The 27,666-nt window shown below is 47.4% G+C and overlaps 2 protein-coding genes and 1 pseudogene across 2 annotated transcripts; 2 read left to right on the top strand and 1 right to left on the bottom strand.

Annotated features, from left to right (window-relative positions):
- LOC149367578 (ADP-ribose pyrophosphatase-like) overlaps positions 1 to 27,666 on the top strand; it is a 246,244-nt pseudogene that overhangs the window by 151,384 nt on the left and 67,194 nt on the right.
- Positions 11,429 to 14,917, bottom strand: LOC149367581 (uncharacterized). The gene is made up of 2 exons (XM_089574332.1): positions 14,505 to 14,917; positions 11,429 to 12,601 (listed from the first exon to the last, which is right to left on the bottom strand). Exons 1-2 carry the CDS (start codon positions 14,625 to 14,627, stop codon positions 11,429 to 11,431), a joined length of 1,296 nt encoding a protein of 431 aa, XP_089430458.1. The 5' UTR covers positions 14,628 to 14,917.
- LOC149367580 (uncharacterized) lies at positions 18,012 to 21,885 on the top strand. The gene is made up of 3 exons (XM_089574222.1): positions 18,012 to 18,300; positions 18,481 to 18,652; positions 21,671 to 21,885. The coding sequence occupies exons 1-3, from the start codon at positions 18,154 to 18,156 to the stop codon at positions 21,883 to 21,885; spliced, it is 534 nt and encodes a 177-aa protein (XP_089430348.1). The 5' UTR covers positions 18,012 to 18,153.

Below are 27,666 nucleotides of genomic sequence, written 5' to 3'. Positions count from 1 at the left end.
TCAGCCGTCACCACACACACACTGGGACACCGCTGCAGCGCACTCAACCTCCGCTGGGAGGAGAGCGATTCGCCGCAAAGAAATAGGCCTCCAAGTTCACAAAGGAGACGTTTATTCACGTCGTCCTCCAGCAGATACACACACACTCAATAGTCACTCCGTCCCGGGGGCGCGCGAGGAGCAAGGCTCCGCTGCGCGCACGAAGCGACTCGAGTAATGCGCACCGCTAGCACGCCGCTGCAGGAGAATGTCCCCGCGGCAGTGCTGTGATCTCTCTCTCGTGTCGACCGTTGGGCCGGTTGCGAGAGAGAGTGGGCATTCAACGCAAGGTACGCCTGTCAGAGGTCGCTGGACCCCGCTGGACAGGCTCGAGCCGCTGCAGGTCAGAGGACACGTGCGGGCGAGCTCGAGTAAGCACTGGTCCGAACGGCAAGGCCGGCACGGACAAACAGTAACGTACGCACCTTACGCTGTCTCGGAGTGATCTCTCTTTCTGGGCCCCGCTCGGACGGTCGCGCGGCGCGCGGCCGCCCAAAGCGGGGTCCCGAATTCCCGCCAAAAGGCGCCAATGGCAAAGGCCCTTGGGGAGCCGGGGCGGAGCTGTGGCTAAATTACAGTGATTAGTCACCCAGCCGCCTCTCCACCGCCTGAGGCGGGGGCAAGGGAAAGAGGAGAAACAACGCGGGAGGCCGGCTAGCCGCGCAAAGGCGACGGCGGAAAGCCAGATTCCCACATCTTGCAGGATTTTGTTCCTGGAGAGCAAAAATATGACAGCGCCATGCGCGTGTGCTTCAACGTTATCGAGGGTGCTACAGTGACAACACCGGAGCAAGTGAAAGCGGTAAGCGGGGCCCCTCGTCTTGCTTCTTACGAGGGAACGCGACATGCTGGACAATTTGCTTATCGCTCTCTATCGCCATTTCATTTCGCAGTTCACAATTCTTTCCATGTTACCGATCCATGTAAGCCTTCTTTTTGTACTCAAACAAGCATATCGATTGCACTATTTCTCAGCGTGTGTTCAGAAGGAGTCGGACGCAAGCGATTTGACCCAAGCGGTGGAATGCTCAGTTGCACGTCGCGGCTACATGGACGACCCGATGAATACCGACAACTGCTGGAGGGAGGTTGAGCTCTGGAAGATTCATTTCAGTGGTAAAGAAACTGGGAGATAAGTTCCAGGTACGTTACGAAATGCCCATGCTAAAGATTTTTTTGCCAAATGGCCCCAAAACGACAGCCGCCGCGGTGGCTCAGTGGCTATGGTGCTCGGCTGCTGGCCCGAAAGACGCGGGTTCGATCCCGGCCGCGGCGGCTGAATTTCTTTGGAGGAGAAATTCGAGGCCCGTGTACTGTGCGATGTCAGTGCACGTTAAAGAACCCCAGGTGGTCGAAATTTCCGGAGCCCTCCACTACGGCGTCTCTCATAGCCTTAGTCACTTTGGGACGTTAAACCTCATAAACCAAACCAAAACGACAGACAAAACAAACTATATTTTCTGTTCATGCTTTTTGGGCCAGTGAACACACGGCGCACTGAAGTAGGCGCACTAAAAACTGATAGTTTATTTCTTGCTGTGCGCAGTAAGCAAATGCCCGTAACCGATAATCATTCCTGAACATCTGTATCCTCAATACGCACCGCACACACACAAAAAAATAATGACACGTTCGAGTAACATTTTTCAGCCCACGCACCGAACCAAAGCTTCTTCACCCATAAAGATGATGAGGGATCACCACCGCAAGAATCACCAGGCTTTTTATTTACAAGGCTTCTGGTGTTTATCTTGTCATTTACAAAAAGATCCTGCTACGGGGGGCTCTTAAGAATATTTATGTCCTCTCAATGCGGCAGCCTTGTTTTTATTTTCATATTTACTTTTTATTTTTCTATTCCTTCGTTCTTTCTTATTTTTTAGTTACATACCCACTCATTAGCATAACCTCCTAAGGCAGAGCATATGCCAGGTTCACCTGTGTTCGCCAAGAAGCAACGCAGTGATGTGGCCGGCGGGTTGCCTGCTCGCCACGCAATCGGCACTTTTGGGTTCATGTTCCCGCACGTTCGGAAGAATTGTTCTCCATGCCAGGAACTCAGGTTTTAGAACGGCATTTATTCCGGACTTCGGCTTTCGGTGTCGATGATCCATAGAAATGCATTCCTAATAATAAGTCAGAATACATGCACATAACACGGCAGTTTACCTCTTCTACCGGAGAATAAATACCTGCGCCCAAGGGATATAAGCAGATAGAAAATCTGTATCGCCGAATAGCGGCCGCGGTGGTTCAGTGGATATAGATCGGCTGCTGACCCGACTTCGATCCTGGCCACGGTGGTCGAGCTTCGATGGAGGCGAAATGCTAGAGGACCGCGTACTGTACGATGTCAGTTTACGTTAAAGAACCCTAGGTGGTCGAAATTTCCGCACGCTTCACTACAGCGTTCCTCATGTCTGAGCCGATTTGGGATATTAAACGCTCATAAACCCAACCAATCATTATCCGCCCTGCTTGTACTTGTTTTTTCATCATCATCATCATCAGCCTGACTACGCCCATTGCATGACAAAGGCTTCTCCCATGTCTCTCCAAATAACGCTCTCCTTTGCCAGCTTCGGCCACCGTATCCCTGCAGACTTCTTCACATCCGCCGGCCTATCTGCCGGCCTCTTCTATGCTTGCCTTCACTGGGAATCCACTCCGTTGCTCTCAAGGACCAGCGGTCATTGTAGTAACGAAGTGATCCGATATTATTAATCAGTGACCACCACACACATTCTCTTTCTGCAACACAAACCCCGCCATTTATTCCATGAAGGAGAAACGGCGGCAAGTGAACAGCACAACACACACTCACCGTTAACCCCGTTTCCGTCCCCACACCACTACCGGCCCGACCCTTTCCCAGCAAGGGCATCTAATTCCATCCGAGGTCGTCGTGCGGGAGGTTCGGCGCGTCCGGCGCCCACTGGTCCCAAGGTAAAGGGGTAATGCCCTGTGCGGCTACCATCGCCAGTTCCAACAGTCATCTTGCCTTGGCATTACAGCCTTGACGTAGCCGATTTCTTCTTCTTGATTTCAGCTGAGATGTCATTACCATGCGTTTGTAAACTTGCCCACTCTGTCCGCTTTCGGTCTCTTAACATTATTTATTTTTATGCTGTAGGTGTTTGCAGCGCACACAAAACACGGACGGACAGAAAAGGGAACGAAACACAGCGCTGTGTTTCGTTCCCTTTTCTGTCCGTCCGTGTTTCGTGTGCGCTGCAAACACCTACAGCATGAAAAACCAACTAGCCCAAGAAAAGATGATATTTATTTCTCTTTCCATAGCCGTTTTATGCTTTTCTCTTGAGGGACAATGGTGAACTGCTGCTAACGATGTGGGAGAACCTGCCATATGCGCTCCACCCCATTCTCGATTTTCTAGTTACTTCCCTATCATGATCCCGATCAGCGGTCACTACCCTAGGTAGACTACTTCCAGCACCTCGCTACCAATTGTGAACAGGTGTTCCCTTTTGACACTGTCGCACATGACTTCCGTTTTCTTCATGTTATTTTAGACCCACCGTTCTGTTTTGCCTGTCTAACTCATTGATCATGCTTTGCAGTTCACCTCCTGATTAACTTAGCAAGGCAACGTCATCGGCGAACCGCAGACTATTCAGGTATTCTCCATTAACTCTAATCCCCAACTGTTCCAAATCCTGGCCTCGGAACGCCTGTAAGCAGGAGGTGAATAGCATTGCGAGATCGTGTTTCCCTGCCTGACACACTTCCTTATTGGAATATTGATGGCAACTTTATGGAGGGCTGTGGTAGCTGTGCCCAGTATTTTGACATAGACCACTTCTACGCCCCAGTTGTGAGCAGTGTTTTAGATGACTTTAGAAACCTGGGGAAAGGGCTAAGTTTTAGTAATGAGCTACCGTATAATGGTATGCTTCAGGTTGCTTCACATTTGCTGGGCTTACTCCCCTCGTGCGCAAAATGGGCTCTTGCCGTACAATTCGGCCCTCTCAAAGAAAGTGGAAATGGGCATCGCGGACCTTTGCCTGGAGTCATCGCTCCGGAAGTCGTGTGTGGATGAGATGCAAGCCAGGTTTTGCAACCAATTGGGTAGGCTCGTTGCAGCTGGCTTCCCTGAGTCGGTCTTGGTCCCTGTGGCAGAAACGCTTTTGAAGATGAAGGCTGGGGTAAGCAGGAATGAGTCGAAGGGAAAAGAGTGGCCTATAGTGGTCCCGTGCATCCATAATGTCACGCACAGCCTGAAAAAAGTGGCTAACCAGTATAATGTGCCGGTGGTGTTCTCCGCTCCCCAAAAGCTTGCCCAGCTAAGGCGTCGCATAACCTGCGAAAGCCAAAAGCTTGGTTGTCACAAGAGGCATGGCCAGCGTTTCATAGAGTTGTCCACAAACATCGTATATGGAATTCCCCTGTCTTGGGGGAAATTCTTCATTGGACTGACTGGGCGTTGAGTGAAGGACCGGCTTAGGGAACATGCAGAAGATATAGAAATTAGTGTAGGTGAACGACTTGTGGATCACTGCAGGCCTTGAGCCGATTGTATTCAGCGGTTCCGCGATGCGAGGATTCTGAGTAGGGGCAGACACCAGACATCGCGTGAAACGTTGGAAGCCTTCTACGTCAAGAAAGCGGGTTCGAACAGTGAAAGTGGCACATTGGTTTTCCTTTACGAGACTGAGGTGAAGTTTCTTTAGCGCCTAATTTTATAAGACTTTCTACTCTTTACTGAAAATCCATGTTGACTTGTACGCGCGCACATGAGCGTGGGGTTTTGGAGTGCTAGGTATGTCGATGCCTGTGCAAGAGTTGTCCACACTTATTGAGGAAGCCCCATGACGCTTGTTGAGGAAAGCGGCGGCCAGCTTACCGACGCGTCAGCTCTTCGAAGCGCTCATGGAAGTTCATCGAAGCGCTCTCACTTCATAGTCTTCTACACGCTGGCACGTGAGGTGGCGCTACAGGGCCCTCCTCCTAGACATTTGGTCGAAAAAAAGAAAGCTAAAGGGATGAAGAAATTGGGACGGGGGGGGGGGGGGTGAATTAGAGTGAAGAAGACACTTTGTACTAACTATTTACACGTATGTACAGTAAGCCCGCGTTGAGGTCGTAGTCGAATGGCTAATCAGGAAAAATCAAAGTCGAAGTTTAGGAGGTCACGCTTGAGTGAAATGTAGAGGTGAATGTAGAGGTGTGAAGAAATCTAGAGGTGTGAAATGTAGACCAGTAGCTACCGCTGTTCTGAGAAGTAAGGCACAAGTCGTCATGGGGGCAGGCGCAGAGCCGGCAACACAAATGTCGGATGATGGAAGGCAGAGCGGAGGTGGCAGTAGCTGATGGGGACTGTGTTCTTTCAGGGAACTCGGCATACACAAACCCTGATGGTTGTGACAGAGTCTAGCGAACAAAGGCTGGTTAGGCTCGTGCAGGTCTGGCTCTCCAGCTGCTTGCACTCTGTGTTGGTCGTAGCGACGCCGCCATGGCTGAAAGCTTGGCAGCCCCAGAACAGCGGAGGCCCTTGAGGAACAGAAACGTACACAATAAGCCGTGGCTACACAGGTGATGGGCAGAGGCCATGATGTCGCGTGCTGCAGGATGGAGATGGCAGAACACTTGAGTCGGATCGTTGGCATTGCTGTGGAGACGTCTGCACGGAGGAACTGGTCTCTGTAACAGCCAGGGCTGGCGCAGTAGTATCCGCTCCTTGTGATAAGGATTAGACATTGCAGGTATGACTGAAGGGAAGAGACGCTCGAAAAGAGTAATCCGTAGACGTCTCACTGTTGCGCAGGAGAGCCTGAGCAGGTGAGACACATGTGTTTGGTGTGGGGTGGGGAGACTGATGCGAATCCGGTGACGCCAAGTCTTGAGACGCGCATGACAACGAGTCGGCAACTGTTGTTCGAATGGAAAGCGTCGGGGCGCGGAAGGACTGCTCACGAGTAAGTGGCTCCGCTCGCTCCGTCCTTGCTCATTGAAAATGCGGCTGTCTGGCGAGCGCGAAACCGTAGTGCCTGACGACGGCCGTCTTGAGGTCATCGTATAGGGTGGGCCCAAGAGGTGGCAAGGTGAGGCGCTGGAACAGGCCACACGGAAGAAGATGCTTGGCAAGGTAGAACCGGGTGGATTGGCTTGAGACGTCGTGGAAGTAAAAATGAGACTCGAGCATCGCGAACCGCAGTGGGGGATCGTTGACGTAAAAAGGCGCTAAGCCGTGCAGCTCAGGGAGATCAGTCAGACTGCAAGGCATTAGAACGGACTCCCCTTGGCTGGATGGGGCCGAGTGTGACATGGCCATGGCGCCGCAGGTAGCGAAGAAACGGCCGTGGAGGTGAAGTCGACAAGGGTGCTTGCGTCGGATGTCCGGAAGTCCGCGGTCACCAGTTGTGGGAGAGTTGTCCACATTTATTGAGGAAGCCCCATGAGGCTTGGTGAGGAAAGTGGCGGCCAGCTGACCGACGCTTCAGCTCTGCGAGGCAGCCATGGGCTTTGATGATGATGATGATGTCCTCGGGGCTTTCATCGAAGCGCTCTCACTTCATCGTCTTCTACTCGCTGGCACGTGAGGTGGGGCTATATGCGTTCAACCTCATTAAACAGTTGAAGTGTCCCAGTTGAAAAATCCACCAGAACGTTCTGGTGTGTTCTGGTGTTAACACCAGGATTTCCTGGTGTGGCTGGTGTGGGCACCAGGCCAGCCTGGTGTGCACACCAGACCAGCCTGGTGGTGTCTGGTGTGCACACCAGACCAGCCTGGTGGTGCTGGTGTGCACACCAGACCGGTGTGGTGGTGTCTGGTGTGCACACCAGACCGGTGTGGTGTTGTCTGATGTGCACACCAGACCGGTGTGGTGTTGTCTGATGTGCACACCAGACCGGTGTGGTGTTGTCTGATGTGCACACCAGACTGGTTTCATGTCGTCTGGTGTGCACACTAGACTGGTTTCATGTCGTCTGGTGTGCACGTACACTAGACTGGTTTCGAGTCATCTGGCGTATATGATCCAGCTCAAGCACACCAGACCTGTTGCTGTATTCATGTGCGGGAGCCGAGCGCCACCAAAAAGATCTGTTCGGTTCATTCTAGTTTGCATGATGTACCAGATACAATCTCAGGCACATGCCAGACATGTGGCCAAGGATTATTTCATGCACTGACCAACATGTAGGTTGGTTTGGTACTTACTGAGATTAATGAAAGATTTCTGTCCTGCTTAATTGCATAGTCCATTGTTGCAACTATGGGTGTTCATGTCTTCACACCACAGTCAAACCGTAAAAAAGTCCAAGGTAAATTGTGAGGTGCATTTGCATATCATACAGCATATAATTTAGTAGTTATTACTATTACACTAAGGATGAATGGCAGTCTGTTTATTATGTGGACAAAAAAGGCACACTTTTTTAGCTTCCAGGTATAGTTAAATGCTCATATCAGCCAGCACAACAAAAAATTTGTATCTGGTGTGACTATGAAAACATAAAGGCATGACAGCAGGTTGAAGTAAAGTTTGAAAGAAATTAAAACACATTTATTCTCAAAATTCAGCATAGAACTCCTTCGTTTCAGAGTTGCAGTAGTGCCTTCGCGAAATGGGCATTTGGGAAAGTGCCCCTGAAAGCATCACAAAAGAACACCATCAATTCATTCCCCTGAATTGTAGCAATGTGGGGCCTTTCATACAGCCAGGCAGCTTCCACAGTGCTTACCAGTGCCTTTCACAGTGATCAAGGCAATGAAATTACTGGAATCAGAATGGTGATAAGGAGGTGGGCTTTTGTGCAGACACAATACTTGACGGGCAGGTGGGAAAGTACTGAAGTGCTGCCAGCTGCATTAAGCACAACAGCAAATGCCAGCTCAGTTGATAACAAATTTTGCAAGGGCATTTGAAGACAACTTCACACAGCACTGTGCATTTGCTCATCGATGCAATGCCAGAAACCATAAGGAACAGCAAGACAGGAACAGGCATGGCTGAGTTGGCAACAGTAAAAAGTGCTACACGGCAAAACAGCCGAAAACATCCTAAGCTCCCCCTGTGCTATAGATTCTGCCTGTAAGAGCTTAATTTTCTGACTGACATGAGAGCTGTACATTGTTAAGAGATGAAGAGAATGTGAACTATCAAATTTAAATGGCCAACGATTTCGTGCACTGACCAAACACCACCAATTGCATAGCTGCTAAAAGGAGCATTTTGCTACTAGTTTACTTGTTTTAACACCCGCTAGGTGAGATGCCCCAGACAACTTTCTCATCAACAGCCAAACAAAGTCTCAAGGTCAGCACATGTAGGTAAAAAAAACAAGCAAAAGACATTTTACATATCATTATATAAAGGGTCTTGGAAAACAATGCCCTTCCAAAGTTACATGCACTGAAAAAATTCCCCGCTGTACATTACCACTGAAGGCTATGGAAAGGTGCAAAGGAAGTGCAAATACACTGTAGAGAACATCTTCAGCATGAGTTGCTGTTTTTCATGACAATGCCTACTTCGAAGCATGAAGGACAAGAATCAAAAAACTCGTGCTCAGCAGCAGAGCAGCAAATAATGCGCAAGACAGTACACCGCAACTTGACATTACTTAATAAGGCACAATATTATATAAAAAAGGGCTCATATCACAGGATACAATGTCAGTCAGGTTATCCAGCTGAAGTAAGCAAAGAATAAAATAAATGGGTGCAGTTTTCACTGGATATAAACGAATGCATGAGAACTGCTTCAAAGAACTGTTCATGAACTCGGAACAGATTGAAAACACAGAGATAACAGTCCCTGATAAGTGTGTTCATTTAACAGAAATGAACACTTACAAAAAAGCTGGCTCATTCGGGTTGCTAAGTCATATATATAGGGATACATCTTGTAGAGAAATCATCAGCTAAACTGCATATACTGTGGGGCAAAGGCTTCTCCGAATACTAAGTTCCGAACCTCATGTGAAACACGGCACTGCAGGAGCATTTATGCTTTGGTTGGTCTGTCCAGCGGGCTCAATATTTAAGGCTACGTGTTCCCTTGATGGAGACAGTTGGCAAGTACGTATGTGAATTTTGTACTAAGCTGCCATTGAAGCATGTATGTGTTGACGTGTTGGCAAATGCAAAGAAAAACATGCCTATCGAAACATTTTCTTGCTGAACATGCACAAGACAGTGTACTGGATGCCACTGCCATGTGACAGTGAACATGCACAACAAACAAGACAATGTGTTAATGATAATGCAACACGCTGCAACCTCAAACAACACTAACTAGGTACCTTGCAATGTGCTGCCAAGTTTCATGACATTTTGAATTTTGTAAAACGCAATAGCAAGTTGGCCACAATCATAAATGGAGATCAGTGAAAAAGTGGATGAGTGAAACTGCTACGAGGAAGATGTGCAACAGACTGGGCAAAGGGTATTTTGTCTATGTCGAAAAGATCAGCATCATCATTTTTGCATTTTTCACAAGGCTGTATTCGTGTCTCACATGCTGCATACATATCGTAAAACTGTGCTCAGAATGACATCGCTTTGAACCAGTTTTGACCACTGGTTTTGTAGAAAAAGAGAGGAACAGAGCTGTAGCAATCACTTCATGAAAAGACCTCAAATATGGTAAATATCCATACCGCAGTCTTTTGGATGTATAAGACGACTTGCTTGTACACTGAAACTTGCTTCAAGAAGTATTATGTTGCAGTTCACCGATGAAAAAAGCTCAAAAGCTGAAGAAGTTTAAATTTTTGTTTCCCTGCAAAAGTGGGCCGTGTCGAACTGTACGCCCGTGCTTGTAAAAACATAACACCAAGGAGGCCTAAAAGTTAAAAATATGCTGAATGGTTTGTTTCATAGCTCGGTAGTATCCAGCATGCAAAAATATGGTGCACAGGGGCGGCATTTTCCCATTTGACAGCATTTGAAGCAAGTGGGATACAAGTGTCTTACTCAAGAATATTTTCATGCTGTTCCCTCATGGTACTGAAAATTACTAATCACTTTCATGAAGATTAGGCATCTTCACTAAGAATGTGCTCTCTTGTTCCACAAGCACACAAGGTGAAACAACGCTTTCTTCGCAAAGCATGCAGAGAGCGATGCCAAATGGAGGGTGCTCGATTCTGAACAAAAAGGGCAGCTCAAACACTTCAGTAATCAATTCTTGACACAACAGCAAGATTTTGCTGTCAGCAGCAAACACCTTGAGAATTTTAACAAGTTTGCCGTTACTTGCTTCCAGGTAGCATGAACATGTTCTTTCTGCTTGTTGATAATGGGCGCTGTGTACAGTGAACCCCTTGACACGAGCTCTAAGGTACTCACTTACGCATGCCTCGGAACCAATGTTTTGCCTCAACAGTATTTGGATGGGTTCTTCATAGACACAAGGTGGCAAAGCTGCACCTAAGACACTAGATTTGCGCTGTTTAGAAATTTTACCTGAAATTAGCTCCTGCTGCTTTTTCAAAAATGGAGGAAGAGGTACCAGACGTTTCAAAGAATTTAGAACTCCATTCATAATGAATCTTTCTGATATTTGCCGAGGAACCCCTTTCGCAGCAGACACAAGCTTCAAGATGTCCCCGTTGCCCCCTTCAAATGGGAAGGTTGACGTGGCCCACAGTGGACCTGTCATCCTAACAGATTTCGCCAGATGTAGAAGTTGATGAACATTGAATGTTTGCGCACTTTCATCATAAAATATTTTCACTTCCTCCACAAACTGTTTCAGCAACCTTTCTGCAATAAAAGTGTCACTGCGTTCAACACTTTCTCTCAGCAGCATAAAAATGCCTTCTACCAGCAATGAAAAATGCCTAATATATCTATCTGACAGTATGTTTTGAAGGCATGGCACACTGTAGTATAGCAACCAATACTTCCATTCTGTGGCTTTCCAGAATGCCCTCTCTGAAATTGGCCTTGGCAGTCTCGAGAAGCTTATTGGTGGCCGTGCTTTCAATATACGCTGATTTAGCTCGGCAATTCTATTTCCTACATACCAAGGCTTCCCAGTTGCAGACAGCCAAAGCTCTGTCATTTGTGCAGTCACACCCTCCAGGACACAATGCATATAATCGGGAGGGAAGCCCCAGACCAAGTCCAATGTTCCTAGCTTCGTAACTGGAGATGGCCCCTTCACTCCATCGACAGAGCACTTTCTTGTAACTGCAAGGGACATGGCTGACAGCACAGTGTCGTGGGACCTTTCAACCATGGCACCGCCTTCAAACGTGTACTTTACTGTGCCTACAACAAAAACACAGCAAATCATTAAAATCAAAACTCACTTCATGCCGCACAGATCAAAGCAGTAGTAAAGAACAAATGAAAACAATTAAAAACATGAATATAACACCGGCAAAATATAAAACATCCAACTAGCCAAGTAGGCTGTTATTCCTTACTTTTACCGCTGGCAACCAATCTGCCATGTAAAACATATGCTGTATATCTGTGTCCTTCATAAGACTGAATGAAAGCAGGAGTCTCACCGTCAACTAAAGTTCCCTTGTTAAGACACCAAGTGCAGCCGTAGTACCCGTTGTACTGCTTTGCATTGAGCAAAGCAGCTCTGGCCGGTGAGTCGACACAGCAGCACACAATTCTGACTGCAGACTCCACAACTTGATCAGCAAAGGTCCACATCAGGCTGCCAACCTCTTGGAACTTGTCCACAAAGGTTTTCATGAAGAGATGTGCAGGTGGATGCTCCTTGCCGAACCACACTGCTCCAACCAAAATATTCTTCCACCGCAGAGGAACGGGAAGCTCATTGAGGGCAACTTGTATTGGCCACACAGAACCTTTGCTTGACTTAAATACCGGTGCACCATCAGTATTCATCGTCAAAGTTAGGTCACTCCACTTCATTTTGTGGTCGCTGCGAACTTTCTTGTAGAGCAGGCCATCTGTGATATCGGTGAAAGCCTCTGGGCATGATGAAGCAAGCTGAAGCAGGTTGCTTCCAACTATTTTGCCCATGCGTTTCAGGAGCTGTTGCAGTTGTCGCTTCAAGTTAAGAGTGATGAAAAAGCTCCCCTTCTTCAAAACCTCTCCTAGGCTTGCAACTTCTGAACAAATTCGGCAACGCCAGTGGCTGGTACCATTGCCATCAATTAAGAACTGGCAAGTCGGGCAGAAGGCATGAATGCTCACCATTTTTGACTGCTGAAGCCTCCACAGTTTTCGAAAACCATATTTGGTTGAAGGAAAAACCTCTTCAGCAAAGAGGGCGTTCAGAAGCTTGAGCAAGCTGTCAACTTGTGTCCATGGTAGCTTAGCTGCCACAACAAATGATAATATCAGGAGCATGGCTTGCAGTCGAGTTGTGGACTGGCCAGGAAGAGTCGTCTTTGAGTTGGCTGCGATGAAATCAGAAAGATCATCATCTGGGTCGTCAGCTTCCGCATACACATCAGGGTCTCCCTGCTCAGCATTCTGGTTAAAAGAGGCAGCACTTCCTGCTTGTTCAGAGAGCTGAGGTAGTGGCAGCAGACATTCTTCACTCTCAGTTTGTTCGTCTGTAACCTCAGCGTCCCCTCTTGGTACCTCATTTACTGCAGCTAACTGCAAAGAATAAACAAAAGAGGAATGTATTAGCTACATCAGACAGTGACGAAAGCCCGAGTGGCATGCTTTGAGAAATCTGGCCGATTAGTGGGTCAGCATCTTATCATGGCATGATGTGAGCCCAATTAATGCTGAATTGCTGCTCCATCCTCACACCGCTTGTTCTTTACCCAGATTGAGCATTTGAGACTATTCCAGCTGACGAAATGGGAATGGATGTGAGAGGGCAGCAGTTGTAATTGCGTCCACTGCACACAACTCTGCCATTCGCTGTGATAAGATGCTGACCAAGTGACCGGCTCCAGCTCTCACAGTGCTATAAAGTGAGCTTCACACACTGACATGAGAAGATTTGTCTGAACCGGTGTTCTGCTGGACAAAGAGAGAGACCTGAGAGATCCGCTATGTTGAGGGCTCAGTGTTTTTACTTTTTGTCATTCTTACTGGTATGCACAGGAATTTTCCATAAAAATTACTACGGGCTTTAAAAAGTATCAGTGCAATCCGTGCTGCTCACAGATGATGTCAGAGCAGAATTGCATGCATACTTCCCGGCATTTGTTGCATACTTAACCAAGTGTTGTCAGTAATCAGAGCTTTATTTCCTCGGATGTCTTTTATGCCATCGCCTAGGATGGTGAGAAATGACAGGTGGTGGCTAATGTACGACACGTAAACTCATGTTTGCCACATCTACATATAGTATGCCGATGTAGTCGACACCTCTCACACATTTATATTGTTCAGTTGGAGTTCGTGTTTGACTGCATTTATGTTGATGAACTCTTCTATACGCAGCATTTTTCATTGGCGCCTGTGCTCAAGTCCCCAAATGATGGCGGCTACATCCAATTTGGCTGCTATTTGGCTGTATTTCAGCCTGGCTATGTTACAAAAGGCCCTCACAACGCAATATTTCGATCCACATTTCACCTCACCAGTCTCCTTCTGCTTCTGTTTCTTGTTTCTCTTAATTCGATGCTGCGGAGTGCTTTTTTTCCTGATCATTGTACACCCGCGCTGCCTTGCTCTTCTGCCACAATCTTTGATGCGACAAACTTTTTTGCCATGGTTTCATTCATCACATTCATCATTTCCGTTTCCTAGCCCTGTTTCTCATTTCTGCATGCTGCGTTCTGCTATCAGCCGTCTGCATCCATCACAGACAATATTTTGGACGTTGATAGGCCATGTAAGCAATGTAAGCTCCGCCTTTTCAGGAACTCTCTTTAGATGCTTACCGCGCAGGTAAGAGCATGACCACTGCCTGCGGTGGGTGTAAGGACGCTAGGTTCTCGCGATTCCGCAAAAGAAAAAAATCTGACTTTAGCTTTCTCCCCCCCCCCCTTTCACAAAGAAAAAAAAGTGTGTGTGGTGGGGGGGGGGGGGGCAAGTTGAAATACAGAATAAACGAATAGGTCCAAGTTATTCAAAAGGCAACGCTTCAAAGGAGCGCGGCACAGTCTAGCGAAGCAAATCTCCATTACGGTAATGCACGCACAACGCACAGCAGCAGCCGCGCCGTCATGATCCGTGCCGCCGGTGCTCGGCGTTTCGAGCTGTCCAGCTCCAGCACCCGTTTGCCCTTCTTTGCTGTCCCTACTTCACTCAACTTCTGCAGTGCCTTTTATTTCGCAGCGACCCGTACCTCTTTTCCGCATCCACACCCACAAATATGCACTTGCTCGCCCCGCGTTTTGCTTCAAAAATTCACTGAAAAGCGGGCTTCTCCTCACTGCTCGCAAGCCTAATGGCAAAGGTCGCTTTTGCAACATTGCACAGCTCGGAAAAAAAAAAAAAAAACACTTGCGGATTCTTTATGAGTTCATGGAATGTAAAACTTTTCGCCGCAGAAAGTGAATGGGCCCTAGCATATGACGTAAACAAGTCGGTGAATTACCTGCGGTGCTTGAGACGTTGCAGCGGATTCCTTTTGCAGCCGGCTCCATGTCGTCTGCCGCGGAATTTTCAGTGATAGCGCATTTGGCTCCAAATAGGCGCGGTAGCGTTTTTTGGGAGGCATGTTGGAGCACCTCCTTTGCACGCTTGTAACAGGCTTGTACAAGTAGATGAGGCGTTGGCTTGTATAAGGTGCAAGAACGACACTGAAGACAGATGGAACGTACAACCAAGGAGGCGACTACAGACTGCGCGGGAAATTCCGCGCGCCCGCCTCTCCTTTCCTTTTTTTTTTTTATAGCTTCAATGCGTGCCCGCCTCTCCCAGCAAGGCAAACGCTACAATCTAGCCAAAAAGAAAGTGGCGCTTACAAAGTTAACTACTACATTTGCAACATCTACAGATAACTCAATCTGTTTCAGAGCAACGCGCTAAAGCAGTCTCATCAGCATGGAATTTTTTGTTTGACAAGACTGCAGCGCCACACACACCATTACGTTGTCAAAACATCATGTAGATAGTTTAATTGTTCCAACCGTTCCAACATCCTTTTTGTTCTATACTGCGCGACATTGGTGACTTGCTCCCGAGTGTGCATCAGTGCAATGGTGTTTTACATTTACGTGAAGTTTCTGCTTGACAACGTGAAAAAAGTCACTTCATCGGTTCTTGTGAAAAATTTCCACCCAAAGAGCACGGAAGATTTTGCGGCGGGAAATATCTATCAGGTCTATTGGGAGGGGGACGACAAAACAAAGGGCGGATACTACGACGCGGAAATCCTACAGATGACAGGTAAGAACACTTTTATTACTGTCTGAGTACTTTTGTAATTTCTACTTTGTGGCAGCTGTAGCTACCCGTGTATTTCCAGTGCCTTTAATGTACAGGGCGTTGATTGATATTGAAGCTTCATTCAGCCTCTATGTATGTACCGCCGTGAGCACGCTTAACACAGACGCTCGAGCGATTGTCTTTCACTGACGTTAGTGCCGCTGGGCGTCGGCCGCTGCGTCTGAGACAAAATTAAAGTGGAAGCAGGGCACGAGCTGTCTCCAACGTCCGCAAACATACCGTGCAGTATGGCCTTGGACTCTGCGCCCAGCGCTCAGAGGCTGTAATATCAGTGCAGGACGCGCAAGCGAACGTTCCTCCAAGCAACCACAGATATCCGTCGGACGTACGAGCTAGATCCGAACGTCCTTTGCCGAGATCGGACGTCCATCGGACGTACGAGCACAATCCGATTTCGGATATCCGTATTCATACATCCGCCGGACGTACAGACAGTATCCGCTTTTGTCTATCCGCATTAGAGACAAGGTGTACGTCCGAGGGATGTACGGTGGAGTATATTCTCCGGATATGAGTATAGAGTTTTTTTATAATTGTTCACACAGAAAAGTCGCGCCGTTCGAGTATGTATATTGTAGAGTTCGCTTTTTTAACCTAGAAAATTTTATTCGCGAAGGAAATTTTGTCAGTTTTATTGGCTAGTGTGCGAGAAATTGCGTTAATATCTGCATATCTGCTTTGGAGAAATTATTTCCATGAGCTACACGGTTTGACTTGAGGACTTTTGTAAATTCGCGCAATTCCCTAGTCATATACTTGCAGTGCAAGGGCCACTGCTGAACTAAATTTATTTAAGGGTAGGAGCGAGTACTACACAAATTTACAGTAAATCAATTACTAATTTACATCTAGAAAACATATAAAAATCAGTAGCGACATCGTGTCCGCCGTGGTAGCCACCCTAGCCGTGGTAAAACGCGATTGAAACCACTTGTAAATTCAAAACTCCCGTTTAACTCCGCTATCATCATCATAAATGCAGCTTGTAGTCAGCCCAATCCAATCCATCAGCCACAGAGTGCAGCGGCGTAATGGCGGCGTTGCTGGTTTGGTGCGAAGTGTGGTGCCCCTTTTGAGCTCTGTTATTAGGATGTGTGGCTTTTTTTAGTGTGCGGACGAAAGTGGTGTGTAACTTGAACAATTCGAAGGATGCGGCAAGTGCCTGAAGCCCTCCTGGAACGCTGGAATATCGTACTACAGCGACTTCGGATGAAAGAAGGCCTAGTGTGATTGCCTACGGCATGCCCTACGGAGGTAAGTGCTGTACACTGCTTGGGAATTACTTTTATGACAGTGGAGAAGGATCTGTAACATTCTCTCGCGGGAGAGTTGGAGTTATGTTATGGCTATACTGTGGTGTGGGCTACGGATGGGTTGAGACTTGTTGAGAATGGGTTGAGAATACCAATAACAAAGTTGCCAAGCATTTTTGAATTTATCATGGTCTACTGAGATTTGGCGTGCACTTGATTACTAACCTTTTTCTTTTCATTTTTTGCAGAAAGCTGTTCGCTTCTGCTTCATCATGGAAGTAGGAAGATGGATGTGCGCTCGAAGTTTTACGTCTTATTGAGGAGTTACACACTTCACATTAACTCAGTCCTGTGCTGATGTACAGTCACAATAAAATATTCTCGCTGTACTTTCAGTTGCTTTTTCATTTTATTGCCCCGCGGACACGAATAAAGTATGCATGTGCCATATATGCAAACATCCGAGAAAGATCCGGGAACGGACGTCCGAAATCGATGTCCGTCCGGAACATCGAAACGGACGGCCAACGGCCGGCCGATGGATAGCTGTGGTTGCTTTGTTAAGCGTGCTGACGGCGGTACAGCACTCGAATTTGCTTGTCAGGGCTATAGGAATGTGTTCTTGAGCTTTTCTGCCTTTCGTAACGCGCACCGCTGTTGTGCAGTTCTCACGTTCAACTTGCAGGTTTGCGAATTCCGTCCTGTTTGCAGCATGTTGCATGTTGATGGATGTAACGAAATTAATCTGGCAGTGTCCGGTAGATGGTAGAGTCGCCCAGCTGAAATTACCCCGGCACCTCCATCAACTGGGCCTCGTGAATACGTTTTTTTTTCTCACTGGCGCCCCTCCAGGCATTCTTCAGTTGTAGTAATGAACTGTCTTATGTACAAGTGATGAGTGGCTGGTCTTCCCAGGGTGAACCTGTTGCTTTTTTTTTTTTTGGGGGGGGGGGTGTATCACTTGGGACTAGTTCGGAAGCATAAAATGTATACTTCACTGCTCTTGGTTATAGCTCAGTTGATGACCATGTCCTAGCTACGTGTATTGAATATTAAACTGTGAAGACCTCTGTAGCCGAGAAAGCTGCCAAATGTGACAGGTTCTCACGCCACACTAGGTAGGAAGTGTCGATTCTGCATTGTTTCTTGAAAACTTGACATGAATGCGAAATTCTAGAGGCCCCCGTGTACTGTGCGGTCAGTGCACATTAAAGAACCCTAGGAGGTCGAAATTTCTGAAGCCGTTCACTGTGGTATCCCTCATAGCCTGAGTTCCTTTGGGACGTTGAACCCCCATAAACAAAAAAGCCTGAGGCTGCAGTTTCATATAGCAATGTTTGTTACTGCTGCTGAAGAGTGGCGAAAATGATTCATTCTTAAAAAAAGGACAGACTACTCAATTGAGCAGCCAGTCTCTGATGAGTGTTGGGGGAATTCTGGCTGATGGCCAGATAGGCACTGTCAATTAAATAATTTAGAATAGAAGCTGCTGCAAAAGGCTTGGTGCAGGAAACATTATCTTGCATTTTATCATTACAATCAATGTATGGAAAATTGTGCGAACATACTCCTAAAAGAGATTTCTTCCCAGAATCCAAAGAAGAAATGGACCAACATATTTCTGGTCAACGACATCGTGGCGCAGTCGCGCGCCCCGCAAAACGCCCAAGAGACCTGGCACGTGATAAAGTATGTATGCGCAATTGAAACCCGAACCTTGTAATGAAATGTGATGTTTAATAGGTTTTCAGTAACGTTTTGTCACATGCAAGCATTTCTGCAGTTTGCGTCCAAAGAAATTTAATTTTTTTATAATGTTAAAGACAATATGGGTGAATATGTGTTTTGACACTGTGTTAACTACTGCAGGTTCGAAACATCAAAAAGTTGCGGATGCTCGCGCAGCAGGCCGCAACGGACGACCTTAGCACGGAGACAGCAGCAGAGAAAGAGGTGCAGAAGCTGAGAAAAGAAAATGAGGAGCTGCGCCAGCTGAACATCAAGCTGCAGCACCAGCTCTTGCGCTTCCTCTCAGCTGATGGTACACTCCTTATAAGTTTTTTTTCCTGTATTTCCTGCTGGTCAAGCTTATTGATTAAATGTTTTCAGGTCACATAACCTGGAAAAATTTTTGGGTGGTTTAAGAAGGAAGTGTGTGTGTGTTGGGGTGGGAGGGGGGGAATAGCTTACGGCGCATATTGAAATCTGCGGACTGAAGAGCAACTTGCTCTCACTTTGAAGGATTTAACCTAGCCATGACTGCCGACAAATCTTTTTGTGTTACTCTTTTACTCTCTTCCCTTGCTTTAAAACACCATACCAATAATTGTTGTACCTGCTTCGGTGGCTGAGTGGTCAGGGCACTTGGCTGCTTAGCCAGGACACCTGTGTTCAATCCTGGCCGTGGTGGCGGCGTTTCGAAGGAGGCAGAACACAAAAAGGGTCCGTGTACTCTGCAACGTCTGCCCATTAAAAACCCCATGTGGTCAAAGTTATTCCGAAGCCCTCCACTGCGGTGTCCCTCATAGCCTGTGTGTCGCTTCGGGACATGGATTAATTGTAAATTGTGGCTAAGGCATAAATCACAATTTTTTATTTGTTCACAAAGTCAACACGCTAGTAGTTCACTCAGTCATGTTGGCTTGTTGAATAAGACCAAGCTTTCCATTAATGTCAGATTTAAAATTCATTACTTCAGGTGTTAGAAAAAAAAATAATAAATACCTGACAAAGCCATATCTAAACATGCAGTTTCTTGTGGGACACGAACTGATAGATTTTTTGGCACAGCAGTGAGCCATGCCGCAAAAAATCCCAAGCTGTGGGAAGGAATAACGGGGGATAAGGTTGTAGTGGAGCTTATTTTGGAGGCACTTTTCGCACAGATGCATGGCTGATTATGTTGGAATCAGTGTAACATCTACCACAAAACTGCGTCTAAACTTGAGTCGGGCATGAATCTGCAGTCGAATTGTCAACCAGCACATGCATGAGCGTGTATGAGGGCTGTTTGTGGAGTGCGAGGCGTTTACCATGGGAACAGGCACACAATATTATAAATATACGGGACATGTGCCTCGCGGCCCGCTCCTAACAAAGACTCAAGACTCGTCCTCTGTGGCTTCAACATTTCTCTTTGAAGCACTGAGGCGACCAACTTGCAATGCATTCTTGCAAAGAGCAGTAAACACAGGAGAGGACGCTGCAGCCAGGCAAGGGTTGTACTGCTCCACTCCGCACCGCTGAGGAGAGTTCTTTCAGTGTTGTAGTTTAGAGGCCTTGCACTGGATAAAGCGTGAGTGCTCCACATTGTACTCTTGAGGGTAGCTTAAGTATTGTCTGTTTTCTGCCTCAATACATAAAAAAATTAAGCTGTGCTCAAATTTCGCATTACAAAAAACCATGATCGTTGGTGAAGTTATTTTCATTGGCCTACATCTGTGCCACCCTTTGCAGCACTGCCTGCTGCGTCTGCACCTTCCGCGGCCGTGGCGGCTGCATCTGCCCATGCTGCATTTGCCTCTGCTGCATCTGCACCTGCGGCGTCTGCTTCTGTTCCACCTGCGACATTGGCACCTGCGGCATTGGCACCTGCGGCACCGGCACCTGCGGCATCAGCAGCTTCGTCGCTGATGGCTGCTACATCGGCAGCTGCTACCTGGGCGCCTGCAAAAGATGCCCCTTTGGCTGAGGTGTTCCCAGCTCCCTCCTCTCCACCTGCAGCCACCTCTGAGCCCCCGCCGAGCCCCATTCCTGAAGCCCTGGTTCATGTGGAGTTCACAGAGGGTGGTTTGGGCAGCCAGGAGGAAGGCCCCACCAGGGAAGGCACACAAGTGTGCACAGTAGCAGAGGATGGGAGGGTATCGTTAAAGATACAGCTTAATAATATTTAATATTAGTAGTAACGTTACCACTTAGTTGTTTCACATAATAGCGAAGGCGAGACAATGAAACTCTTGTGTCTTGTGCCACAGGCACTGGCAAGGTGGCAGAAGCAGAGTACATTCACAAGCAACAAACTTGCCGGGCAATTACTATTCAGGCAGCTTCATTCCTTCAGTGACAGCCATAACATTAAAGGTCCCCTGACCATGTTCAGAGATTACAAACAAACAAGTACTCTGGATAAATTGGGTCGCTAGTGGCAACATCTGTACATCGTTTTTTGGTGTTTTCTAGCTGATAAAAGCTCACATTTTGAATGAGAGTGGTCTCTGAGAATATAACGGGATGCATGCCAACTCAAATTTATATTGTGTGTTCCTCTAAATGATAGTGTAGGAATGGAACAAAAAACACACCTGTACTTCCATCTTTTCATGGCTTGCAGTGTATGTGTGCGTGCTTTGATAATACTGCACTTTTCAGTTGCTGGAACCAAAACAGAAGGCGGCGAAATTTCTTGATTGTGATAGCTATATCTCCAATATTAATTCGTCAATACAGAAAATTTTTGTGGGAGGGCATTCTTTGAAACAGGCCGGAAACCATTGAAGTCAAACAAAAATCCAACCAGATGGTGGTCAGGTGCACTCGGGTGCGACGAGAGCAGTGTGGAATGAAGCACAACTCTTGGTTTGGAATATTCGAGCTTAACAATAGACTTGCATGGGACCTGGGTATTGATTTAGGCAAGATGTGTGGTATATAGCTGGTTGTCTGCGAGTGTGAAAGCTTCGACAGCTAGTAAGAGGACACATTCTGAAAATATTTGGGGCTGTGAATTCCTCATGTTTGTTATTGGAAATCCGTGGTGGAGGCATTTGTGTTGCAGGGGACGTAACATGGCCAATTTTGATTACTGTAATTTCTTGGAAGTGCCTACCTTTTTCTTGTTTTGTTGTTTTATTACTTGGCCAGGGGCCGCAATATTGTCATGAGCTGAGGGCAGATAGGAAAGTGACGTAACCTTTTTTTTTGTGCTGCATTAACTGCTATATTCCAACCTACACTGAACACAGATGGCCTTGAAGCAGCTGTTTTTATGGGCTGTATGGCTGTGTGTGTTTTTTCACATTATGAAGTGGTGTTGAAAGTAGTTTGGTTTGATTTCATGCAGGTTCACCTGGCCAATGGGGTCTATTTGGCCAAAGGGGTGTACGACCAATTGTTGACAGTGCCCAAGGACTCACACTTCGTGAAGCGAGCCGCGACTGCCATTTGGTCGACGGAAGGGCTCGCCAAGCGGAGTGTGACGGGCACACTGTCCAACCGCTTCGTCGCCCAAGGCGGAGAGAAGCCGCCTCAACAGCCCCTAACCCCCCACAAAGTTGATGCACTGAAAGGTGAATGCGGTCATCTTGCTCTCTGTTCTGTGATTTAACTGCAGTTTAACTCTCAAATTTATTAGTTCTGTGATTTAACTGCAGTTTAACTCTCAAATTTATTAGTAAGCAGACTAAAGTTTTCACTCAATGTGCTCTGTGTCCGCAAAAATTGATTGCTGTTAGTGTTACACATTCTGTGTGATTGATATTGTGCTTCCACGTTCAGCCATGAAATTAAATATTTAAGTGTTTTTAAAAGAAAATAATGCCTGAAAGGTTTATTGTTCACAGTGGGAAAGCAATTGAGGAATTTTGATAGCAGATAATTTGACAGCTAGTGGAAGAAAGGACCATATGTTGTGGCATCATCACAACATCCCGACTGGATTGTGAGAAAACTGCCCATCATGGCAGGTAGCAGTGAAATTAATGATTGGTTGTGAGAGGTGGCTCTTAAATAAAGAAAACTGTGAGCCGCAGAGCTTAAATGCCCCCTCAAATTTTTTTGTTTGTTTACAGCTGCATTCTAATGTACCGCAGCTAAATTAACTAGTTCGGAGATCCAAATGTGCGGCATTCTAACACTCATGGTGCATTTTCTTTTCTACGCAGTGTTTTTCACGCACTACGCATCACGAAAAGGCTACGGAGAGGAGGACGTCGCCAAAGCCTCGAAAAACATTCGAATGTGGTTGTCCCAAAAAGCCTGTGAGCTGCGGCGACAGAGGCCCCCGTAATAAACATCTTGCGTAAGCATAGAAAATTGCATGTTTCTTTATCCAAGAAGTGGCATAGGATTTTTTCCTATGCAACTTTCTCCATATAATGCACCATTACGTCTCACCATACATACCGAATGCAGCAGGGCACATGCCAGGCTCGTGATACGAGCCTGTATGCCTGCATGCATGGAAACGTCGTCTGGTGTCACGGCCCGGTGGATTTTTATGCCCATAAACATCAGCCCGGAAACACCAGCCCGGAGACACCAAACCGTATTTTCTGGTGTTAACACACCAGGCACAACCTCGTGGGTTTCTCGGCCCCAGAAACACCAGCCCGGAAACACCAGCCCGGAAACACCAGCCCAGAAACACTAGCCCGGGAACACCAGCCCGGGAACACCAGCCCGGGAACACCAGCCCAGAAACACCAGCCCGGAAACACCAGAACCGTGTCTGAATTTCCACTCTGGTGTTAACACCACATACGGCCTGGTGGAATTTTCGATTGGGGTGCACCCGTGGTGTCTTCTTTCTTGTGTGTGTTGTCTTGGCGTAAAAAATCCTTTCAGTCTCCTAAGACGCACCTTTCCGAGGACCTCCACATCCTGCACGAAATCAGGGTAAGCGCTTAGTAGAAATCCAGAAATGGTTGTAGCACCGAAAGGTACAACACATAGCAAGCGATAGCAACGGGACAGGCGCAACTTTCAACTGTTTATTCAAGGGGTAGCAATAACCACGCATGCACGCGATGGTTGTACAAAAAAAAATGTCAAAAAAAAGTTGAACAAGATAAGTGATCCGCACAGGTGTCTCACCCCCCGTGTATCTAAACAAAGCAGTTTCATTCTTATAAATGGTAATTGATGGGGTAGTAACAATCACTACAGCTTTTGATATAGAAAGCCTCCTGTCTGGTCCTTACTTCTGTTTAAAGCCTTCGTTTCTTTGAGCTTTACCGCACACTTAATCTTTCTTTCTTCACCACAGGCTTCACAAAGATGCGGCAAATGAGAACCTGTACAATTTTGTAAATCTCGATTTTGTTCAGCTAATCGGACGTTAATACAGCGGCCGGTTTGGCTGATGTACTTCTTTCCGCACGTGCGAGGAATCTGATAGGCGACGCCCACGGCACATTTATTAAACAGCTCCGTTCGTTAAATGTGCCGTGGGCGTCGTCTATCAGATTCCTCTCACGTGCGGAAAGAAGTACATTGGCCAAACCGGCCGCCGCATTAACGACCGATTAGCTGAACACGATCGGCATTTACAAAAATGGTACTGGTTCTCATTTGCGGCATCTTTGCAAAGCTTGCGATGAAGAAAGAAACATTAAGTATGCCGCAAGGCTGAAAGAAACGGAGGTTTTAGACAGAAGTAACGACCAGACTTCCCGACCACTGTTGGAGGCTTTCTATATCAAAAGCAACAGTAGTGACTATGCTAGTAACCCATCAATTACCATTTGTAAAGATCAAACTGCTTTTTAGATACAGGGGGGTGAGACACCTGTGTGGCTCACTTATCTTTTTTCCACTTTTTTCAATTTTTTATACCACCCTCGCGGGCATATGTGCTTCTTCCTACCCTTCTTGATTGTTTTCCTTATATTCATTCGCATTCGCGGTGCATAAACAGTTGCAAGTTGCGCCTGTGCCGTCTCGTTTGCTATGTGTTGTCCTTTTCGGCGCTACAACCCTTTCCTGGAAGCATGCAACTAGCCCGCCAACAAATATTGCATAGTGTGAAATATTTTTTGTTTTTAATTTCCCCATTGGGGCTGTTCTACATCCATCTCCTGTTCTCACGCTTACGGAAGAAGGTATTCATGGTCCGTAAAATATTTCTCTCTGCGAACTGTGCTAATGACTCCTCCGTGCTAATCCTGGGGGCAATACCATAGTCGGCTACCACCTCGTCTGCAGCCTGCTTCTTCCCTACCTTCGCTTTGTAGTCGCCCATCAGTAGCGTGTACTGTGTTTTTACTTTATTCATTGCCGATTCCATGTTTTCATAGAAGTATTCAGCGATCTGATCATCATGGCTGGATTTAGGCTCGTACCCCTGCGTCACCTTCAGCTTGTACCTCTTATTAAGCATAAGTGCGATAGCTGCCATGCTCTCCTCATCACCATTGAACTCCTCTATGTTGCAAGCCACATCCTGATTGATGGCGAACCCGACACCTAGTTCTCGTCTGTCCGCTAATCCAGGATAGCAATGTACTATCAGCGTCAATTGAAGCGCGAACAAGCCAATTGAAACGCGAACAGCACAACTCGCAGATATTATACTAGGGAGGCAAACTAGATGAACAGTTGATTTTCCCATCGAAGCCTAAAAGACCGCTCTTCTGAAATGTTAATAGGCCACGCCTGTATTTCACCTCCAGCCTCTAATATGCTTGATTTTTTGTGAACGCGTTTCAGGTGTTTTGTTCGCATTTCATTTGACGCTGATAGTACGTGTCCACCTCTTAGTACTGTACACGCCATTGCTGTCTTCTTAACCTTGCTAAGCCTTATTACATGACATTTAATACCCACTAGTTCCTCTAACAGCGCTGCTAGACTAGCCTTAATGAATTCTAGCGTTAGCGTTGCCAGGTTTAGTTTGTAATGGCGGCCTGTCCAGAGCTAGAGATTCTTACTACCGTTCGCTGCTTTACAGGCCTTACTGTCACCTTGGTCAGTTGCGGTGCAACTGCTCGGGACTGAAGGCCGAGGGTTAATTTGTTTGTTCATAGAAGCTTGAGGCCCAGTACTACATCAGGGTGGCCAAATCCTGCTCTTGTGAGGGAGAATTGTCGGTTCTGGTCAGAGACCACGCCGCGCCCCAGGCACGGTTATGCAATTTCATCGACACGCGGAGTTTTTATTTTTTCCAGACCTGGTGGAGAATGGCGTGGCACCGGGATTTGAACCCGGGTCCCCTTGCACTTGAGGCGTATGCTCTACCTGTACGCTATCGCTGCGTTTTTTCTTGAGTCGCTTTGTGTTAATAGCGCCATGTTCCGTGCGCTTTTTTGATCGAAAAAATTCAGGGGGCACTTTGACCCTCTAAAGTGCGTAGAGGCGACAGCGTTTTCCGCACCACTTTGACTGCTTCTGTGGCAGTGGTGGCGTCACATGTAATTGAGTGCTAATTACTAAGTGACGACAAATCACTAAGAAATGGTTAATTACTGTTTTGTGCCTGAATACTAATCATCATCATCATCAAAACGTTTATTTCCACCGAAATGAGACCCCTTTTTGGACCCCCCGGCACGCAGGCCTAAGGGAGCCCTACTTAGAAGCCTCGCAAACTAAGGTCTGGTGAAGACACATTGTCTCTTCACGGCCACAGCCGCCAGGCGGATGGCTTGTTGCTGCTTAGCGGGATCCTCGCTCCGCAGCAAGGTCTCCCAGGCTTCTCTATCTTCTATCTTTTGCTCGGCGCCCGGGCTTCCAGCACATTCCCATATGACATGGTCGAGAGTGCCCCTCTCCCCGCACGTTATGCAATATTGGTCTTTCTCCTCTTTGGAGATTGTTATGTATACCCAGAAGGGGCTTATATGATTCCCCCCTTGCAATCTTCTCCACGCAATTGCCTCCTCTTTTGCGAGGGAACGGTCGGGCGGCGGATAGACCCTCCTGCTCAGCTTATAATGTTCCGTGATCTCATGGTATGAAATTAGGCTATCTTTCATGTCTATGAGGGAGGGCTGCTCTGCGGCCGCCCGGTGATAGAGAGCTCGGGCAAGCTCGTGTGCAGCCTCATTTCCTGCAATAGACTCATGCGCTGGGATCCATATTATCTCTATGTTACGTTCTATCGGCCTCGCCTCGAGGACGTGTTTGGCCTCTTCCGAGATTCTTCCTTTCGCGAAGTTTCTTACTGCAGTTTTGCTGTCACTTAAAATCGTCGTGGCCTTGGTACCGACGCAAGCGAGCGCTATCGCCAACTCTTCCGCCGCATTGGCATCTCTCGTGCGGCTCGAAGCCGCTACCGTTGGTACTCCTGCCCCGTCGACCACAGCGGATACAGCCGCCCCGTGCTGTCCGCACGCCGCGTCTACGTACGCCACCTGGTCTGCCGGTCGCTCCTTCATCTTCCGCTCGTAGGCCTTAGCCCCATGTTCTCGCCTTTCCTTGTTATACACGGGGTGCATGTTCCGCGGCATAGGTGGGACGCATATCTTGGCCCTGATTCCTGCCGGGATGTTTACCATCTTGTGCGTGCTACATTCTGGCCGGATTACTACCCATTCGAGTATTGTCCTGCCCGTTTCAGACTGGCCGAGCCGTTCTAATTGGGATATCCTCACCCCCTCTGCCAGCTCAACCCATCTGTTGTGTACCCCCATTTTTTCAAGCCGCTCCGTCGACGTAGATATCGGAAGTCCCAGAGCTCACTTGGCGCATTTCCTCAATATTCTATCTACCTTCTCTATTTCTGCCTTGTTCATGTTTAGGTACGGCGTCGCGTAGCAGATTCGACTTATTACGTACGCCTGCGACATTCTCAGGAGATTCCTTTCTTTTAGTCCTCGCCCTTTTACCGCTACCCTCCTGAATATGCCTACCACTTGGTCTGCATATGTGACTAATTTCTTTATGGTATTGGTGTTGTTGCCTTTCTTGTTGCTAAACATGCCTAGGATCCTCATTTCCTCGACCCTGGGCACTTCCAGGCCTCCCACCACCACTTTAATTTCTACGTCTCTCTTGTTCCTGCTGTTGCTATTGTACACGAAGAGCTCCGACTTCTGCGGTGAGCACGCCAGGCCTCTTTCGGCCGCGTACTTCACCACTACGTCTGCTGCCCTTTGAAGACTCCACTCAATTTCCGCGTCGCTTCCGTTATTCAACCACATGTTTATGTCGTCCGCGTACATGCTGAATTTTAGATCAGGGATCTTGTTCAGCATGGCCGGGAGACCTCTCATCGCTATGTTGAATAAGAACGGGGACAGTACGGCGCCTTGCGGGGTACCTTTGCTGCCCAGCCTTATGCCGGGGGACTCTGCGTCGTGGAATTTAATAACCGCCTTCCTCCCTTGGAGAAAGTCCTTG

This window comes from Amblyomma mixtum, chromosome 1 (assembly GCF_055824585.1).
Source record: "Amblyomma mixtum isolate Tamu chromosome 1, ASM5582458v1, whole genome shotgun sequence".
NCBI classification, from domain to species: domain Eukaryota; kingdom Metazoa; phylum Arthropoda; class Arachnida; order Ixodida; family Ixodidae; genus Amblyomma; species Amblyomma mixtum.
Note: the sequence above shows the minus strand (reverse complement) of the source record. Positions and strands in the feature narration are given on the sequence as shown.